The sequence below is a fragment of the Prionailurus viverrinus genome, chromosome C1 (assembly GCF_022837055.1).
Source record: "Prionailurus viverrinus isolate Anna chromosome C1, UM_Priviv_1.0, whole genome shotgun sequence".
Classification (NCBI taxonomy): Eukaryota; Metazoa; Chordata; class Mammalia; order Carnivora; family Felidae; genus Prionailurus; species Prionailurus viverrinus.
The window spans coordinates 49,021,966-49,043,713 of NC_062568.1; the positions used below are offsets into that span (position 1 = coordinate 49,021,966).

The window sequence follows — 21,748 nt, forward strand, 5'->3', positions numbered from 1 at the left end:
GTCACAAGAATCATAGTACCAGTTGTTGGAATAGTGGCCAAGAGTGAATTGTACAGATGGTTAACAGAATAGGGTGTCACTATGGGCAAAATATATGGGTTGTCAATGAGAGTAATGCCTCATATACATAACTAAATGAAAGAATAAATAAGCAAGAGACTGGTCACCCCAATAAAAAGTCACAATCTCTTGCCCAGTTCCTGGTTCTGTATCAGTTTTCAAACCATTGACTGAAGATTTTTCTGGGTCTCAGAAAGAATCACCCTGACTTGACCATGTCTTGATCACCCTGACTTGACACCATGTCAAGTATATATCATGGTGATTCCCCTGGACCTTCCCCAAGGAGACCCATTTGCACTTATCTGAATTACCATGTCCTGGGGTAAGGGGAGTACCCACATATTTTGAGGACTATTAGATACCTGGTTAGAGTCAACATTAATACCTGAAGAACTGAAGCAACACCATGGCAATACTATTGAAATGGAATCTTATGAAAGCCAGGTAATAAATGGAGTTATGGCCAAAGTCTGGCTCATAGTGGGTCCACTGGGTTCACAGATCAACTCAGTGGTCATTTACCCAATCCCAAGTGTATAACTGGAATTGATATACTTCACAGTTGGGAGTCATTTCTATATATTCTCCTTGGCCTGTGGAGTAAGAGTTATCATAGTGGGAAAGGCCAAGTAGACATCTTTGAAACTGCCTCTCCTGGCCAAGAAAGTAAATCTAAAACAATATCACAATGCCAAAGGGTGGTGATTAACAATACCGTTAGGACATAAAGCATGCAGGAATAGTAGTTCCCATCACACCTCCATTTAATTCGACAGTTTGGCCAATGTAGAAACCAGACAAATTAGCAGAATGATAGTAGACTACTGGACGCTCAACCAACTAGCAGCCCCAAGTGCAGCTGTCTTGCCAAGCAAAGTGCCATTGTTGAAGCAGGATAATATGGCCTCAAGCACAGGCCACTGATTTGGAGAATGGATTCTTTTTTACCCCATCAATGAACACAATTAGAAATATTAATATCCAAAGGAAATAAACAAGCAACAATATGCATTGACACTTTAACCCCATGGCTATGTTAACTCTCCTTTCTTTCTCATAATACAGTCCAAAGAGATGCAGATCATCTGGAAATCCTGTAGAGTATCATACTGATCCATTATATCAATGATACCATGCTGATTAAACATGTTGAGCAAGTGTTGGCTAGTATGCTGGAGGTTTGTGTTCTAGAAAGTAGGGGATCAACCCTGTGAATAATTAGGGATCTGTCCTTCATTAAAGGGTTTAAATGTCCAGTGTTCTGGGGAGTGCTAGAACATTCCCTTCAAAGTAAAAGACAAACTGCTACCTCTTGCATCCTCTACAAGAAAGGAGAAAGCACAGTGCCTAGGAGGCTGCTTTGGGTTCTGTAAGCAACATAATTCACACCTAGAAATATTTTTCTGGCCCACATGCTAGGTGACATTAAAAGCTGCCAGCTTTACAACCTGGCAAAAGAGCTCTGCAGCAGGTCTGAGTAGTGATGCAAAAAGCCTTGGTACTTGTGCCATAGGATCTGGCACTTTCTATGGTGTTAAGAGTTGTCAGTTTTGGGAAAAGATGCATATGGAGTTTATAGAAATCTTACACAGTTCAAGCCCTCGGGGTTCTGGAGCAAGGTTGCACATTTTTTAAAAGTTAAGTCTTGGCATGCTACTGGAAAAAAAAAAGAAGGAATGCTTGACCATGGGACACTAAGTGACACAAAATGCAATGTGTCTTGTTGAACCCATCATGTCATAAATTCTGGAGGACCCAGTCATAATTCATCATAAGATGAAAGTATTATATTTGGGATGGCGCACAAAGAATAGCAGAGGCACAAAAAATCCACGTGAACAGATAAGTCTAGACCTTGATATCACCCTTCAGTTGCATCAACACCCTCTCTCAGCTTGTACTGATGGCCATATTGGGGTAGGGGTGGTGTCTTGATCACCAGCCGAAGAAAGAAAAAAATGGCTGAGTTTAGTTTACAGATGAATTGGCTACGTATGTGGATGAAACCTGAAATTGGACAGCAGTACAGGCTCACTCCCAAATAGTTTGAAGACAGGAGAGCTTCCTAATGGGCAGAGCTTCAGGTGGTGCACCTGGTCTTCCACTTTGTATGGTAAGGAGAAGTGCCCTGATGTCAGGGCATAAATAGACTAATAGGAAATGCCACATAGCCTGGCTGACTGGTCAGAAGTCTGAAAATAAAAAGATTTTAAGAATTGCAGACAAGGAAGGGCCCCTTAGTGTATCAGTCAGTTAAACGTCTGACTTCAGCTCAGGTCATGATCTCACGGTCCGTGAGTTCGAGCCCCACATTGGGCTCTGTGCTGACAGCTCAGAGCCTGGATCCTGCTTCAGATTCTGTGTCTCCCTCTCTCTCTGCCCCTCCCCCACTCACACTCTGTCTCTCAAAAATGAATAAATGTTAAAAAAAAAAGAATTGCAGACAAGGAGGACTTAAAGAGTTAGAGGCATGTGGATATGCATAGCATTGTGAGTAAAAAGTGTGAGGATCTTTTTATCATACATCAATGTCCACAAGAAAGCATACATTACAGAAGAAGTATTAAATAATCAAATAAACAAAATTACTCAGCTAGTTGATGTTAGCTTGTCTTTGTTAGCAGTCACTATAGTGCTGGCACAATGAACACTTGAGTGAAATGGTTATGGTGGCAAAAATGTAGTCTTTGCATGGGGTCCATCAGCATGAGGCCCATTCACCTACCTATGATACTGCCTCATTTGCAAGTTCAACCTGCCAGCAAAAGAGAGCAATGTTGAGTTTCTAATATGTCATCACTCCTTTAGGAGATCAAGCCAAGTTGACTACATTGGGACCTTTCATCCTGAAAGGGGCAATAGTTCAATCCCATGGGAATAGATTATACATACGTATTGGGTATATATTTGCACTTCATACCCACAAATCTTTATCCAGCACCACCATATAGGAACTTATACAATGCCTAATTCACAGACATGGAACACAATACAACACAGCATCCAACCAGAGAAATCACTTCACAGTAAAGGTAGTTAGTGTAGGAAGTGCCTGCGACCATGAGTTCCACTGGTTGTATCACATGTTGCATTTCCCAGAAGCTGGTGGCCTAATAGAGCACTGGAATGATCTGTGAAGGGTAAAGTTCAAGCACCTGCTAAGAGAATACTCTACAAGGAAGAGGTGCTGTTCCCCAGCGTACAGTAGACTTTGAGATGGCTTAGAATCTCCAGTAGGAACAATATATGGGTCCACAAACAAGGGATTAAAACAGGATTAGCCCCATTTACAATCATTCCCACTGACCCATAGGGAGACATAGTGGTCCCCATACCTGCAACTCTGACCTTTTTGGAATCAGAGGTCCTAGTCCCCAAAGGTGCTATATTCTTGCTAGAGGACACAGCAAGAGTCCCATTGAACTGAGCTTCATCTGCTGCATAGGCACTTTGGACTTCTTGAGTTCAGGGAAAAGGAGGCAAAAAGAAGAGTTAACACCTTGGGAGGAAAAGCTAAGTCTTATCATCAGGAGAATGTAGGCTTGATGTTACATAACAGGAACAAGCAAGACAATGTGTGACACTCAGGTGATCTATTTGGACAACTCTTAGTGCTACCTTGCCGAATAGTGAGTGTTAATAGCCAACTGCAGCAGCACCTGCATGAGAAGGTGATTATTACTAAGGGTTCAAATTTCTCAGGAACTAGGGTTTTCACACAACTAGTGTAACTACTAAGACCAGCAGAATTGGTAGCTGAGAGTGTGGGGAATTTAGAATGAATAGTGGAGGACAAAGGCAATGGTTCAGCTGTGGTTCAAAACCAACTGCAAAGATGGGGACTACAGTTTGTCCCACTAACTTCTCTCTACTAAGTTTCTTTTCAGGAAAAGAAGCCACTGGAACCCTAGAGGAATTGTTCTCTGAATGTGTATACAGAGTGGATCTAAATGGTGCAAGGGATTGACTGTGACAGAGAAATTCTGTTCAGATACCCTTTCAAGAAAAGGCTCTTTGCCTAGCTGCTAGGAGTAGTTAGGTAACACCATTCAAATGTTAATACTTCCAACTGTATATCAGGTTTTGAATGGTGGCCACATTTTTCTTGGGGTGGCTCCAGCCAATGACTGAGCAAAACTGTGTTACAAGGGCCTAGCCATTTTTATCCCAGTGTGGGACTCTTCATCCCAGCGTGAGACTCTTCATCTTTGCTCTGAAGTTACCATACCCAAGCCAGTTTCCTCCCTTTTACTTTTACTGTTTTACATTCTTTTTTAAAAAGGTTATTTATTTATTTATTTTTGAGAGAGAGAGAGAGAGAGAGAGAGAGAGAGAGAGAGAGAGAGTGCACATAGGGGAAGGGCAGAAAGAGAGGGAGAGAATTCCAAGCAAGCTCCACACCGTGAACCCACAAACTGTGAAATCATGACCTGACCCAAAATCAGGAGTCAGAGGCTCAACTGACTGAGCCACCAAAGCGCCCCTGTTTTACATTCTTAACCCTATGTCACAGTTTGCTTCCTGGATTCCAAAACGACAAACCTAGTCTTTTCCAGCTCCATCTAACTACCCTAGCTTCAATTCTAACTTTCCTATTGCTACTGATAATTGTAGAGGTGGTATTGTGCTTCTTTTCAGTATGGATACAAATGTTTACCAGATTCATCTCCTATGCCCTGTATTGGTACAACTGAAATCTATTCACTTAAATATTTAAAGACACCAAAATGTGCCTTTATGGTCCAACATGTTAGATAGGAAAAAAAAAGGATGGATAATACTGTTATGTAGTAAGAATTATCTCATATACATCAAGTGTATCAACGAATTCAGTTCTTAAGAGTATTCTAGGGATGGGCACTCGCCCCCCCCCCCCCGCAACATCAGAAAATGGGCACACAGTTAAGTAAACTGCCCTAGAAAAATTACCCATGAGTATATCAATAGATTTAAGAGTTAAACATAAAGAGGACTTCTCCAGTATCTTTATCTGTAATCACTGTACTCTTCTGCCTCAAAGAAAAGGTTACTCGCATGAGTACTCTAAAATCGTAATAGAGAAATGTTTGGATAAACCAGGCCTGGTGTACACAAGGGTGGGGAGAATAAAGATATAGTTGCTTTAGGAAAAGATAGTTTCCAAAACAGTAACAAGCAGTTGAATTTTTTTAGGTTTTGTTACTCTTGAAAAGTAAAGCATAAGAAAACAATTTCATGAATTACCTCTGATCTCTGCACAGTTCGCTATTTCCAAGTTGGCCAGCCAATCTCCTTATCCTCACGATGTCTTGCCAGCTGGTACCTTAAACTCAATTAGAAGCATCATCTTCTCTACAAAATTAGCTTTTCCTCATTATTTCACTTTGTGGTCCAAAATCCTCCCGTTCTCACAGCTTGAAATCTTGGGACATAGTAGGCACTTAACGTTTCCTAACATTTTTCCTTATATAGGCTCTTGATCTAACTACTGCCAAAAGTCTGTCTTCTCCTCTTACAGATTTCCACAGAAAAAAATGACTACTGAGGTCTACTTCTTGCCAACTGCAGAGAAAGAGCTTTAAAGTAAATTTTGAGAAATCCTCATCACTATCAGCTTTCAGATGAGCCGCCTGGATGTGCTCTCGGGAGCCTACTCAGAAGAACTACAATTCCCGTCGTACATTGCGACCTAATAAAAATTACAATTGACGCGTCATTTCCGTCCTTACTGGCGGCGGATGCTGGACTTTGTAGTTTGCATTAACTTCTCTTTTGTCGCCGTCTTGGAAAGAGGAAATTGTGGCCAGACCAACTGCTCTCAACGTGGTATTAAGTTATAGTATTTAAAGTAAATTAATAGTATAACGTTTTAAAGTGAATTTAGCGTCAGGTTTGTATGTATTTCACGTTCCGCCTTCCTCGCACTGCCGGGGCCGGAGAAGGGGAAGTGACGTGCGTCCGGTGTAATGGCGGCGCGGTGGAGCTCCAGGTAATTACCGAACTCCGTAGACTCGCCTCAGGCAGCGAACCAGATTGGGGGTGGCGGGTTGCCGGACCGGGTGGGAATAGAAAGGGGACTAGGGGTGAGCAAGGATTTGCTGGTACCTCCGCGGGCAGCTCGGAGGTGTGCGCGCCGGCCCCCGAGACTGAGGCGTGAGTGCCGGTAGTGCGGAGGAGTCTGAGCGGGTAGGGAAGGGGCCGTGAACTCCGTTCCCGCCTGCGCGGACGGACCTAGCTTCCTGGTGAGGTTGCTGGAGCTGTCTGACCGTGGTGTTTTTGTTGCTGAAGTCTAGCACCAGCGCCTGGGTCTCTGTCTTGTCGGCGCGGATCACTTAGAACTTCTTAAGTCCTTTAGGTTTCCCGAGGCCCCTTTTTTACCGGCCGGGCCCCAGGCCGTGGGAGTGGGATTAAGGAACTGTGGTTAGTTAGAAAATAGTGGAAGTTCCACTGTTGTGCCTCCATCCAGCGTATATCCCTGTGACGGCTTCTTTACATTTTCATTAATCGTTTCTTTTTCATTCATTTGCCCTGTAAATACTAGATGCTTTCTAGTGTTTAGTCCTGGGGGCTCTTTTCTGTCGTCCTTTATCCTTCCATAAGTTGATCTACCTCCAATAAGGTACTGACTCTCCAACTTGGATCTCCAGTATGTCCACCTCTCTGTGGAGCTCCGGATCCTACAACACACTTGTGCATATCGCTATCGTAATAGTTAATTTTATTGAATCTTAACTGCAATAACCGCTTTACCAATTTTCACTTCACCCTCGCAACACCTCTTTGAGATAAATAAGGGGAAAAAAAATGAAGAAAGGATGTTCTAGATGCAAGATATAGGTGATTGAAAGCATACTAACAGTTCCTTTTACGTTTTGATGTGTCCACAGACTAGCAATAGCAGATAGAAAAACAAACTTGGCTTTCAGAAAACTAGTTAGCCTGCCTCCTCATCATGTTTAAACTTGTTTTAGGATTGCCTGTGAATCTGGGAGTTAGCCTCAATTATCCTTCTCTAGAAAAGCGGATTTAGAATTGGCATTAAAAGTGTGACTGTTCTTAGAAGCATTGTGACAAGCAGCATCTGTAGGAGGAGGAGACCTGCTAGGGTGGGTGCTGGGTGATGGACTCCTAAGCCAAAGATTCCAGTCTTGATTCAGGCCTTAGAAACTCTGTCACTTAGGCAGGTTACTTAACATCTCTAGTCTCAGCTTCCTCATCTGAAAAATGTGGATGATAATAATATCTAACTTAGTGGGTTGTTTTGAGGATAAAAATAAATAACAATGCTTATATATAAGGCCTGTGTACAGTGCCCGGCCTACAGTGTTAACTATTATTGTTACTGTTGTAATATAGTTGATGAATCCTCTATGCTTCAGTTCTTGTTCTTTGCTTTTGAATATTGCTCTTCCATGTTTCCGTGCCCATTCCACTTTCGTGGAGCATTTCCCACCCCATTTGACTGGGGTTGTGGTTTGTGTTCTCCCTGATGATTGTACATTGCCAGGTGATCGACAGTAAGTTGTACCTGAGACCATCTAAGAGAACACACTTTTACAGCGCCAGTGCCTTAACAAACATTATTTTCTGTTTACTACCCACTTGTATCTAGACTGAATTTTGTATTACCTGGTATCTCTGTAATGTAAGTTCTAGCTGGCCTAAGAAAGAGGTGGTTATTGATAATATAGCTGACCATACTGATGACTCTGTGGGCTTCCTTGTTGCATTTCTCTTCTGTAATGTTTGAAAATTTTAGCATGGGAGGGTGATGAAACAAAAAGGCCTCTGGCACATTAGTTTCATCATACTTCTGGACTGAACCTGTCACCTAAATATTTTATCTCAGTGTATACATTTCATTTCAGTGCCTACAATAAAGTGCAAATTTTCGAAGCATTTTCTTCCAAAATAATACATCAGGAGAGGAAGCAGTGGACTAAAGCAAGCCTTTGCTATTTGTAGCCAAGCTAGTAAGTGTTTTCCCAGAGAATAGATAACAACAACAGCAACAACAAAAATGGTATAAATTACCTTGGCCTGGAGACATTAAGACTGCTGTGATTATAGAAGCTAATCGGAGGAAGAGACTAAGTGGAGAGTCATGTTTAACTTGACTTTAGGCCTAATTGAAATGGATCAGGATAGACAGAGTTCAGCACTTCCACCTGAAAGGTCCTTTGTGTTCTTCCCTCAATTATTTTATCAAGACGGTTTAATTCTAGACTTGGTGACAGGTGCCTCCGTAATGAAATAAAGTGCTTTGTGTCTAGAGATTACTTCATAAATTTCTCCGTGGAGACCACCACTTCCAAGTTTTCTTTAACACTTAGAACATGGCTGGGTGCCGAGGTGGCTTAGTTGTTTAAGCATCTGGCTCCTCATCTCGGCTCAGGTCATGATAGGGTTTGTCGGATGGAGCCCTATGTCGGGCTCTGTGCTGACAGCACAAAGCCTGCTTGGAATTCTCTCTCTCCCTCTGTCTTTCTGCCCCTCCTGCGTGCATGTGCTCCTTCTTTCTCAAAATAAATAAACTTTCTTTAAAAATCTTAAAACGTGGCTTACTAAATAGCTCTTTAATTAATAATCAGAAAGGCCACTTTCAAAGCTGTGCTGAGTGTTGACAGAATGTATTCAGCCCATATACTTATTTAAGCAAGCTGAGGAACACATTTTGGGGGAGGGGGAATAAAGTGGTATGAGTATTCAAAGACATGAAATAGACTCACTGATTAAACATGGTTTTGTAAGTTGAAGTAACTGCACCTTCAGGATCAGGTTTCCTCTTGCAGTGCCTTTAAAGGAACTGGTATTTTTTTCATCTTCCATAAATTGGAAATTTATTCAGCCCTCCAGGTTAACATGGGGTGAAGACAAGGGATGACCCCTGATAGTGCTGTCTTGATGCAGTTGATGACAAACAGCTCGGGGCTTCCTAGAAGTCAGCGTTGATAGTTAAGACAAGTCTGCTGTGGTATTCCTTGGTAAAAGTTGTCTAGGTATCGTTATAGAGAGTTCTTTGTGGGAAGAAATAGGAATAATCAGGGCACCTAGGTGGCTCAGTCAGTTAAGCATGTGACTTGATTTTGGCTCAGGTCATGATTTAACAGTTAATGGGATCGAGCCCTGCTTCGGACTCTGCGCTGACAGCACAGAGCCTGCTTGGGATTCTCTGTCCCTACCCCACTCGCACGCATGTACACACACTCTCTCAAAATAAACACATTAAAAAAACAAGGTATGGGAATAATCATTAGAAGTCCACACGCCCCCTTTTATGTTTAATTTTAGAATTGGAACCTGTGAAGTGGTAAGTACTGTCCTGGGTTCTCAATGTATAGCAGTGACCAAGAATCTCAAAAATCTTGTTCTCATTCAAGGTGTTTCATGCTTTAGCTTCATGAGTCTCATGTTCCATCTCATTTCTGCTCAATCTTACATTCACACCCTGTACTCAAACAACTGAGAATCCCCTAAACTCTTTTTTTATATCTCAGTCTTTACACATGCTGATCTCATTGCCTGAATGACTTCTTTCCCCTTTCATGCGAGAAGTGATTTTTCCCCCTTTCCTACTTGTACTACAGCATTCAGCTTCTGGACCCACTTTCTTCTGTATGCCCCAGACCCACTTAGTTGCACTTCCTCTCTTCCAGGAATACTGTGTCTATAACATTGCTACAGCACTTTAGACTTTTCTTCTCTCCTGACGTTAGCAACTTTAATTTCTCAGATCCCAGTTCCTTGTGCGCAGCTTAATGTATGTATCGCCTCACTATTAACAGACACTGCCTTTGACCCCCTATTCTTAATTTGTTTCCAAAAAATAGGGGGTAGAGTAAAAAAACAGAAAAAGACCACAACCATACTGTTCTTTCTCTTAACCTTATACTTTCTTATTTTTTCTATGCTACTTTACAACTTCTTAATAGAAGTGTCAGTTTTGGCTTATCCTCATCATTTTTGTTCTAGTTCCATTTACCTGTGTTAGTCCTATACCAAGTGTCTTAATTTTTATGACCTTACAAAAGAGACTCTTCTGCAAAAATTCAAACTTTAACATTAAATGAAAAAGAAAGCATTCAGTGGGTGATAAAGAAGCACTAAAGCTATTTCTTTACTACAAGACTCTTCTTTTACTATCAAGTAAAGTGGTGAGGGTTATGGTATAGATTTGAAATTTAAGGTTTTATCTATTTGTTATTGTGAAAATGGATATAAAACTTAGCTTAATCACTAGACCAAGAAAACCCATAATGTTTGTTCAGTGAATGAAGATGCTGGAGTTAGTGAGGAAAGTTCAGTCCTGTTGCTGTGCAGTTGAATTGTGAACCAAAGGGTGTGTGGAGAAACTAAGGCAAGACGAGGTGGGCTTAGGCTGTAAATACAAGTGACTGAGTGATACAAGTAGTAGCAGCAGACTCCTCCCTTAGGATTTGTTTTTATTCAGTAATTACAGGAAGTACTACTGAAGAACTCTTCTCTTAAAGATTTTTATATGGAAACAGATTGTTGATGCATGAAGCATTGAGACAGAAATTTCCATTTTAAAAGCTTAGAAGGAGGGCACCTGGGTGGCTCATTCATTTAATTATCTGACTCTTGATTTTAGGTCAGGTCATGATCTCATGGTTCATGGGTTCCAGCCCTATGTTGGGCTCCATACCAGCAGTCCAGAGCCTGCTTAGGATTCTCTCCATCCTTCTCTCCCTCTTTCTCTCTCTTTCTCAATTTGCCCCTCCCCAGCTTGCATGTGCTCTCTCTCTCAAAATAAATAAATAAACTTAAAAAAAGTTAAATAGCATATTGAAACGATTATATCACTTTTAATTTCTTTGGTTAAATACAGACCAGTATGGACTGGCTTCATGATATAGGAAATGAATGAGGGATAATACCTCCTCTCAGTTTATAATGAGTAATTTTTGGGGCGCCTGGGTGGCGCAGTCGGTTAAGCGTCCGACTTCAGCCAGGTCACGATCTCGCGGTCTGTGAGTTCGAGCCCCGCGTCAGGCTCTGGGCTGATGGCTCAGAGCCTGGAGCCTGTTTCCGATTCTGGGTCTCCCTCTCTCTCTGCTCCTCCCCCGTTCATGCTCTGTCTCTCTGTCCCCAAAATAAATAAACGTTGAAAAAAAAAATTTATAATGAGTAATTTTTATTAAAATGTTAAGCGCTTTTAGATTTTGTCTTTTTTTTTTTTTTTTTTTTTTTTACTAATCTGTGTCTTTTTACCGTCGTCTTAGGATGTCCCCAAATTGGGGCTGTCTCCCCTGCACAGAGTCAGAGACTAATCAAAGGCCTTTATATTTTGTTTATTCCTCATAAAAAGTCAAATAGTATCCAGGTACTATTTGCACACCTCCCAGCCCTATAATTGAACATGGGAATCTTCAGTCATTCAAATGGTTAGAAGTCAAAGAGCACACCTGGTATATGTATTGACTAGGAAACAATAAGAGTACAGGTCTACAGTTCTTTATTTGTAATCTTAGAGCCAGAACTGTTTCGACATTCAGAATTTTTAAGATTTTAATTTTTTTTTTCAACGTTTATTTATTTTTTGGGACAGAGAGAGACAGAGCATGAATGGGGGAGGGGCAGAGAGAGAGGGAGATACAGAATCAGAAACAGGCTCCAGGCTCTGAGCCATCAGCCCAGAGCCTGACGCGGGGCTCGAACTCACGGGCCGTGAGATCATGACCTGGCTGAAGTCGGCGCTCAACCGACTGCGCCACCCAGGCGCCCCAAGAATTTTTAAGATTTTAAAGAAACACAGTGCACATATGAAATAATAGCCCTTTTGGAATCCCAGGCAATATCTTCCAATCAAACACATTAATATTTCTACAGTTCAACAAATGAAGAGTCACATTTAAGTCTCAGGTTGGTGCAGGTCAGGTTTTGCTGCCAGATGAGTTTCCCACAAACTTAAGAGAAATCTTTGTGGGGCACCTTGGTGGCTTCGTTGTTTGAGCGTCCGACTCTTGATTTTACCTCAGGTCATGATCTCACGGTTCATAAGTTCGAGCCCTGTGTCAGGTGCTGCGCTGATAGGGTGGAGCCTGCTTGGGATTCTCTCTCCCTCTCTGTCTGTCCCTCCCCTGTTTGTGCTCACTCTCTCTCAAAATAAATAAACTGAAAAAAAAATCTTTGTAAGTTGTGCTGAGCATAGCATAACGTATAGAGTTGTCAAATTCCTATGTTGTATACCTGAAACATTGTGTGTCAACTATCCTTCTATAAAAAAAAAAAAAAAAGGAAAGGAAGGAAAAGAAATATTGTATTTTCAGAGCTTTTCAGATTCCATAATTGCAGACAAGGGATCATCACCTGTACCTGGTGACTTTTCCTTATAGTGATAGTAGTGTTCAGATGCTTTTATTTTCTTGAAATTGTGAACCTATGCTGAAATCAGATTACAACATCATTTGTCCTTGTGTGGTATATAATGCAGCATATTTCTCGCCAATATGTATGCATTTTTAAAAATAACAAGAAACAATAGTAGGAAAGCAATTCTCTTAAAAGGATTTTTCCTTCAATACAGATATGTAAAGGCCATAGACATCTTATCATATATTAAGAAATGTGGCCAATCTGTTTTTCGTATCTTTTCCCTGGGAAGGAAAATTGCCTTGTGGAAGGGCCAGGGGCTTGGGTCCTCTTTGGGGATTTTCTTGAGGATCCTACTACTATCTCCTTCCCATTTCAGTTTTGTATTTAGAACATATTTAAACTTGTTTTTCTTTTGAATACTGTGTAATATTACCATTTTCCCTTATTGAGCAACTAAGATTTTTTTTTTTTAACTCTTATCATGTTTGACATTTGTCAAGTGTGCTGTTACTGTGTAGAATGCAGTAGAGCAACCTGAAGGAAAGGGAATGGACTTTGTTGACTTCCTTTTAATTTATGACAGTTACAGCAAGTCACGTTGGTTGAGGATGCCTTGGGGACAACGGGGACAACGGTAGGAGTGCTCAACAGAAATCATTGAGAAAGCAGTGCATTACAGCCATTAGTTGACGTTTTCATCATCTGAACTTTTAAGATAATTACAGAATTTACAATTTCATAGTTTCCAGTTAACAATCTAAAGTGCATTCTACAAACATTATTAAATATTTTGCCTTCTGATGCTTGCTGACACTGATGGGAAAATAATTTTTAAACTACCATCTTCTTATCATAAAATGCCCTCGTTGTTCAGGAGAGCAGGTGTGGTTTTGCTGAGTTGCTTACTTGTGACAAGGAGAGAGAAATTTAATAATTCATCATAAAATCCACATAGTGATACTAAGAAGAGCAGCGAGAGCTATAAACTCTAGATAAATCGCTCTCATTGCAGGAATTTCCAATTAGTCTAAGTATCAAGCATGCACATGTTGAACTCCCAGAATTTCCTTATGGGCGTATTCTGTATAAATCTGGACGATGATAGGACTTTATGCATTTTTTGTTAGAATTGTAGTAGCAGTCTACTTTGTAAAATTGTCAATTTCACAGTTACATTTTGGGACATAGAAATCTAACAGAGTGTGCTTGATTGGCAGAAAATTATTTGGTGATGATGGTTGAAGGGTAGAAAGGAAAAGATGACACACACTGATGAGAAAGAAAACTCATTACATTTAGATAAGTAAGGTAATTTGAAATAAAATACACAGAAAATTGCTGTGTATATGTATGTGTAGGTAAGTTGAGAAGAGAAACCAGGTTTCAGAACCAAGGATAGCCAAGGAAAATGGTGAATCTTGCACAGTGGAGTCAAGTGCCTTATTTGCTTATACTGTACCTGGTCAGAGTGAATTCCGGCTATGCTAATTAAACAAAGGGAACCTTTAAAGTATTATTTTGCATCTTTAAAAAGAAGTGGGTAGGGCTTTATATTAATATCAAAACCTTTGCTATCTGAAACTTCGGAAAAATGGGTCAGTTTAGGATAGGAAGATTTTCTGTATAGTAGAGACTATATCTGTTTACATTTTATAGTTTACCAATATTGTATCCATATATTAATGTTGTCATTTTCATTGGGATGCAATATCAGATGGTTTTGGCATCAGATAAACCATCTAGATTTTAGCTCTGCCATTTACTAGCTATAATTTACTTGGACACATTGTTTCAACTCTTTGAACCTCAGTTCTCCCATTGAAAATATGGCTAAAAAATTAACAAAGCAAGGTAATTGTGAGGATTGAATAAGAATATATAAATGAAATGCCTAGTGTATTTTTGTGGCTGCAGTAATTTATCATTATTTATTGCTATTGTTATCTTAATCTAAATTACACATTTCAGACTTCTAAAGTATATGTAGTTAATTGTTCATCTCTGGGATATCTCAGGAATATCATTGTAATGTGCTATATAGACTGTATTAGTGTCAAGGGTAGATTAGTTTGTTGAAGAGCTACTGTGTACATTGGCAGTTCTCCCATTGGCTGGTTTTGAACAGTGATGGTTAGTCTACATTCACCACTGCACATCAGCTTCAGGACATTCATCATTATATTATTCTAAAATGACTTTTGTATCAATGGAATACATGTTTATAAGTTGAGGAAAATATTAAAGTTCATATATTACTAGCATTAGAGCTTAAAGTATCTCCATTATCAACTTGGGCACAGTATTTAGGTAACAGGTGATTTTGAAATGAGTCTTATTTCAGGTACATACTAAGATAAGTTCTCTTGGATGGAAAATATGTAATAAGGATTTAAGTAATTCTGAGAGTCTGTGTCCCACCGTATTTTCATTCTCCCCCTCCCCGTCCAAAAACCATGATGTAAACATGCTACTAATTTTAGCAAGTTGACAATTGAACTGGATTAGAAAATGTTCTCTTCCATTATTTCATCCCTTATTCAGAAATAAGAACTTCAGCCTACCTCCATTTTAGAAGGAAAGTTGGGTAGAGTTTATTAGTCAGTTGAGTTAGTACTGAATTCAAGTTGGTAAAGTGGGTTCTACTATATAAATACATCCCCTTTTAGAGAAGGGAAAGTGTTCAACTCAGGATCTAAACAAGGGCCACACACTAAATCTGTTGTCTCTTTTGTTCTATAATAGCTATCCTCCTTTTTTTCTTTTTTCTTTTTTTGTCCCCCATGGCATTGAATTATTTGAGAAACTGGATCATTAGGCTTGTATGTGAAAGCTCACTAGTGAATAATCACCAATGACATACCTCATTAGCTGTCAAAGTTTAGTATTAATATGCAGCAAAGGAGACAGTATACTGTGGAGGACCATAGAGCATCTCAAAAAGGTGGTTTAAGAACGGGTACTTACTATCTTTGTGAGACTAGAGGTTAGTTATCAGATCATCTTGGCAGTGATTGGGCAGAATTTGAATTTGTAAACTAGCGAGTTGCTGGGACAGTAAATGGTCATATCTTTAAAACTTATGGGTCCTTGCAGACATCATTTTGTGGTCTTACTTTGGAACAGATGGGTCTAAAGTAACTAGAAATAAGAGTATGACCTTAGCTAATCCATGATAAGTATATTGTGACTTAAACTGGCATAATATTTATGTTTTTCAAGTTAGCAGAATCCATTTTATAAGTAGTAGTTTCTGTTTCATTTGTCAATTCTCCCTTCATAGCTGCCATCAGGGTTATTTTTTAACTTTATTAGTACCTCTGCTTATCAGCCTCAGCTGCAGAACAGGCCATTATCTTCTGGAGATACGATCAATCAATAGTTACACTGTCTTTCAGTGGGTCATGATCATGTATCAAGTTTGTGATTGTCCTAGTATGTCTAGTGCCATGTTTTCTTGACGTTTATGTTAAACTATTGTTTGGCATCATGGTGGATGCACTGCATTTAAGACTGTAGAGATCACACCTTGGTGATTGAAACATAGACAGGCTCTAGGACCAGGATTATTATATTATCCCTTATTTCCCGTAATCTGAACCTTTCGTAGAAAATAACCAAGTGACTTTTCTCACAAGTTGGATATGAGTTATTTTACTTTGTCAGTATCTAAAGAATTAATACCATATCTGGAAATTGTCAAGGACAAGGATTTTGAAGTACCATGATTAAAAGACCTAAGTGTCTACTAATCATTTAGAATTATGTTGCCCAATATGGTAACCACTAGCCAGCCACATATGGCTATTCAAATTAAAAATAAACTTAATTATAAAATTAATAAAATTATAAAATTATAATATTAATTTTCTCAAATCCATTGGGCACATTTGAAGTGCTCAATAGCCACATGTGGCCAGTGGCCATTGTGTTAATGAAGTGGCTACTGACAGTGCAGAATATGAACCTTTCCATTAATGTAGAAAGTTCCATTGTACAGATTTAGAAGCATCAACCAGCAAGGAGAGAAAAAATAAATAACCAAGAGGATAAAAAACAAAAATACACAAAGAAGTGCATTATCATCAGTGGTTTCTATCATCAGGGGAAGGAGGGCCTTATTCTGTAGCCTTGGTCAGAAGTAGTTTTTAGTGTTTTCTGCTTCTGGACCAAAAAAGTCCTTGAAATCAGTCGCAGGTGATGTGTGGTGGTGATGATGGCAGCAGCATCCATCAGGTTATTTCCTGTAAATAGTAAACAGAACTAGGTGGAGTCTTTCACAGATTCTTTTGATGTTCCTTCTGGACAATTCACTTCCTAATGTTTATAGAAGGAGTGTTTAGATGAATGTAGGGAAGCAAAAACTCCTGTATACAATAAGTAACTCTGATTAATTTATATAATAATAATAGAACCCAATGAGAATGGAATCCTCCACTGCAGTATACTATAGTCTCAATTTTATAGGGACTTAGTCACTGGTTATCCTGGAAATAAGAACAAATTAAGGACATTCATAGTTTTCTAGGCTTTTAATTTTTCCATAAAATATATTCCAGATCTCACTAATTAATAAGCTTATTTAAACTTACAGGCAAATATTTTTACAGAAGTTATTTTAGTCTTTATATATGAATGTATATGAAATTTGTGTCCAGTTTACCTAGGAAGGCTTAACTTCTCTGTTGATGTAGGTTTTTTCTCTTCCTTTCTCAATTTGTCATGTTTTATATTAATTTTAAGAATAATAAAAGCATTTTATAAACATATTTTATCATCTGGATGACTCCATTTTAGTGCTTATGTTTGTTTGTGGCCATGTTGCAGTAGGTAATGTTACTTTAATTATCATGGCATATATCTTAAACTCCCACAGAACCTGTGCTGCGGCAATCAGTGCATTACCACTGAGAATTTTCTCCCTATGAATTGTGCCCAAAATTTCTCATTTAAAAATCACTGCTTATTGATATTCTTTTGCACACATATATATGCTTCTTACCAATGAGGTAGTAAGGATTAATACATTTGGAATGTATGTGTTCCTTTCCAAATGATTTTTGACTAAACATTATAAAGGAGGTAGGCTATGAAGTCTCTGTATTTTACCTAAAGTTAAGTACAATTTTACTCTCAATTTATGGCAAATTGAGAACCAAGATTTCTCATCCAAAATTGGAAAGCTGAGGCAACCTGGTGATGAGTTGGATATTGGAAATACATCGGGGATACTTTCATGAAACCAGCATGCCTAGGCATCCCTTTTCCCCTACACATCTGATGTAGTAAGTCAGGTAGGCCCCAATATATGTACTAGTAATTCTATACACAAGTGTTCATAATTTAATTACTTTTAACATAATGAACTAGGGAACCAGTTTTACATTAAGTAATGATTTGAATGAAACTGGCATTTGCAAAAAAAAAAAACTTAACCAGCCACTTTGCTTGAGCAGCTTAGTGCTGTGCTTATCATTATAGATTTACTTTTTAGGACTAGAATATAAGCTCAATGTGGGCAGGGGATTTTGATATGGCTGTTCATTGCTGTCTAGCCAGTGCCTAGAAAGGTGCCTGGCAAAATAACAGAAGTAGTAAATATTATTTGTTCTTGAATGAGTGTATAGATAAATGATGCTGGGTGATAAAGGTGATAAGTATTTGTTAGAAATGATATAATGATTGGGCTAGTGGGGGTAAAAACCATCACCTTTAAGCAAAAGTTAATTGAGTGAAATTTTGAGTTTCATGGCTCTATACGTTTATAGCCATAAATACAGGAATGAGTCATGTCAAAAAAAGTCATGAAATTTGTGTAATACGGCACAGTCATCTTGTCTGAGAAGGCACATGGGACCAAAAACCCAGTGGAGACAAGATCATGCCTTCAGGGTCGGATCCACCTGAGGTGAGAGAGAAGTAGCTTCTGTTTGAGTTGTTTGTTCATTAATATTTAATATAATTAACAGAGTTAGATTTAGGTCTGCCATCTTGTTTTTTTTCCTCCTTCTGTTTTTTGTTCCTTTGCTCTATCTTGCCCTTTTAAGTTAATTTTAATTTTAAATTTTAAATTTAAATATTTTTAAATTCTATTTTACGTTATCTACAGGCTTTTTAGCTATATTTTTTAACATTACTTTTGCAGTCATTGTTCTAGGGGAAACAATATGTATCCTTAACTTTCCATAAGTTTCTTAGATTTGATATTAATTACTACCACTTCACAAAAAACTTAGAAATCTTGGATCATGTAGGTCTATCTTACCTCCTCCTGTATATGCTACCTAATGTGTCTATTTCATCTACATACACTATAACCCCTCAAGATGTTTTTTTTTAATAAGTGCATTTATTTATTTTGAGAGAGGGAGGGTCAGAGAGAGAGAGAGAGAGAGAGAGAGAGAGAGAATCCCAAGCAGGCTCTGCTGCACCAGCAGCATGGAGCCTGACGTGGGGCTCAAACTCATGAACTGTGAAATCATGACCTGAGCCAAAACCAACAGTCAGATGCTTAACTGGCTGAGCCACCCAGGTGACCCTCAAGATGTTATTTTTACTTTAAACAGACCTATGTATTTTAAGTGAAGGAAAAAGTAGTCTTTTATACTTCCTGAAGAAGTCACCATTTCCAGTGTTCTTCATTACTTTCTGAAGTCTCCATTGGTGTCATTTCCCTAAAGCCTGAGGACTGCAGCATTTCTTGGAGAATGGGTCTGCTGGTGCTGCATTCTGTTTCTCTTAGTTTTCTTTTGTTTGTTTTAATTAGTAAATGTCTTTATCTTCATTCTTAATATTATTTTTGTTGGAATCTTAGGGTAGCAGGTTTTTTTTAATCTTTCAGCACTTTAAAGATTGTCTTCTAGTCTCCTTAGTTTCTGATGAGAAGTCAGAAATAACTTGAACAGTTATTTCCCTGTATGACTGTGTGTTTAGGCATGGTTTTCTTTATATTTATCCTATCTAGGATTATCTGTGCTTCATGAATCTGTAAATTTATGCCTTTTGCCAAATTTGGGGGGAAATTTGGCTATTTCGTAAAATATTTTTTTCCTATACCATTTTTTTCCTTCATGAACTTTGATTACATGTAGATTAGGCCTTTTGATAATTGTCCTACATGTCCCTGTTCATTAATTTTTTTGTCTGTTTCTAGATTGGATACTTTTTATCTTTTAGATTATATAATTTCATTGACTTTCTATTATCTCCATTTTGCCTTAGGTTTGGCTAACCAGTGAGTTTTTCACTTCATATATTTTTCAGTTCTAAAATTTCATTTTGGTTCTATTCTTTTCATTGTTGTTTTTGTTTGCTTTTGTTTGTTTCATTTTTGCTGAAATTTCCTGTGTATTCCTTGCAAGCGTGTTTTCCTTTGTGCTTTGGAATATGCTTTAAAAACCTTGTATGCCAATTCCAACATCTGGGCCATCTTAATGTTGGTCTTTGATTATCTTTTTTTTTAAAGATTGGACCACAGTTTTCTGATAACTTTTTTAATTGTATTCTGGTCATTATAACTGTTAGTTAAGACTGTACATTCTGTTACTTTCCTCTGAGGAGTGGTGACTTTTTAGACAATTTACTTGATTAGACTTAAATTGCAAATTCTGTCTCTTAGGCAGCTATTCATATCACAGTTCGGTTCTTTGATCCTGAGTACTGTTTTGTTCATGTGTTGGTTCAGAGGTGGTCAGAGATTTGGGCACATGCGGCTCCTCTTCTCGGGCTCTCTCCCTTCTGAGAGTCCCCTAGCAGCATGCTAATCTAACTGCAGCTACAAATACTTAATTGGTGGTGTGCTTTAGGCTGCAATTATACTTTATACGTTAAGTTTGTAAAGAATCTCATATATATTGCTCTTAATAACCTTGATACCATGCTAACCACTGTAATAGAAACTTTTCTTGATTTAGTGATCTGTGTATATCCCTATCTGCATTAAATGATAGCAACTCTGTGTCACTTTATAGTGTTAGTATTATTTTTGCGTATGTGGTCTAGTGGAAAGAAAATTTAATTGGGTGTCCTTAGGCTAAGTTTCCAGTTATAGGTCTGCCATTAACTGGTAGTATTGCTTAGGACATTGAAATAACTTATCTGACCTTCATTATTTTTATCTATAAAAAGAAGGAATTGGACTAGATAATCTATAAACCTTTCTGGCATTCAAGCTTAAAAATTTTCCTAGTTGTATTCAATTATTTTGGTACTGGCACAGTTCTTTCTCTGTATTTTCCACCTCTTTTAAATCTCTTATTTTCTACTCTTTCATTTGATTTTTGTTGATTCCATTACCTTACACCAAACCATAAACCATTTAGATACATAATTAAAATACTTAAATGACAGTTCTGTGTTAACATAACTAGCAATTCAGCATTTTTCAAAAATTCCTAAAATGTAATTAACAGATAGATATTGGAAAACTTTTATTTTAGCATTTAACATTGGTGACTAGGTTTATTCTGAGCCAAATACTTAGTTCTCATGCCTGAATATATCTGAAGTCATGTACCTTTGATAGATTACATTAAAACTTAATTACTTATATTTTTATGCAGAGCATATTTATTTCTGAGTGATCATTATTACAAGATAATGATAATTGGATATTTCATTCTTAGTCTATATAGAAACATGGGATATTTTGTGCTCGGTTTATATAGACTTTATCTTATATCATTTCCTTTGTTTACTTGTTTAGTGTAATACCACAGCACTGTTTTATGATGTAGGTATAGGTTTCCCTCAATGAAAACGATTTGAATAAAGTTATCTGACATCAGTTATTAAATTAATTTTTGTTCCTTTCCATCATTAGACTAAAATACCTTATGGTGTTTAATAATGTTATTATTTGCTCTCTTATTCAGAGTCTGTTCTACATATGTGTTCTTTATACATTGTTATGTGGAACCATTTAAGGACTTTTTAAATTTTTATATAATTATTGATTATATATCTGTGCCTAGTGATTAAGAAAAATAAGATGGTCAAGTGTTCATTGTGTGGAAATAATATGTTGTTATTTCACATACATTTTATCGATGTTAACAAAAAACTTTCTTTGGTCTATTTCACAGGTAACGTTTGCAGACAGCAAAAGTAAAGTGTCAAGGAATTCATACTGTTTGGTACCGGTTATTTGGACCAACTTAAGGAGTCTTTGATTTATCAGACCACTGTCAACAAAAAATGAAAAGTAGTGTGGCACAGATAAAAGTAAGTGTTTGAAATTTATAATGAAGAACATAAGCTTGTAGTCCATTATCTGTCCTTTAATCAAAAATGCATTTACATAAATAGGACATTAGAAACAGACATTGTACGCATATCTAACTTAGACAATTTCAAATGTAGATCCTTGGTCAGA

At 38.1% G+C, this 21,748-nt stretch overlaps 1 protein-coding gene across 1 annotated transcript in view; it reads left to right on the forward strand.

The window, feature by feature from the left end:
* The first annotated feature begins 5,810 nt into the window (after window positions 1-5,810).
* Window positions 5,811-21,748, forward strand: part of CWC22 (CWC22 spliceosome associated protein homolog) — a 58,086-nt gene continuing 42,148 nt past the window's right edge. Inside the window, exons 1-2 of the mRNA XM_047872123.1 lie at window positions 5,811-6,031; window positions 21,459-21,597. Coding sequence (XP_047728079.1) covers window positions 21,571-21,597 — 27 coding nt within the window. The 5' untranslated portion in view covers window positions 5,811-6,031; window positions 21,459-21,570. The remainder of the gene's footprint in view (window positions 6,032-21,458; window positions 21,598-21,748) is intronic.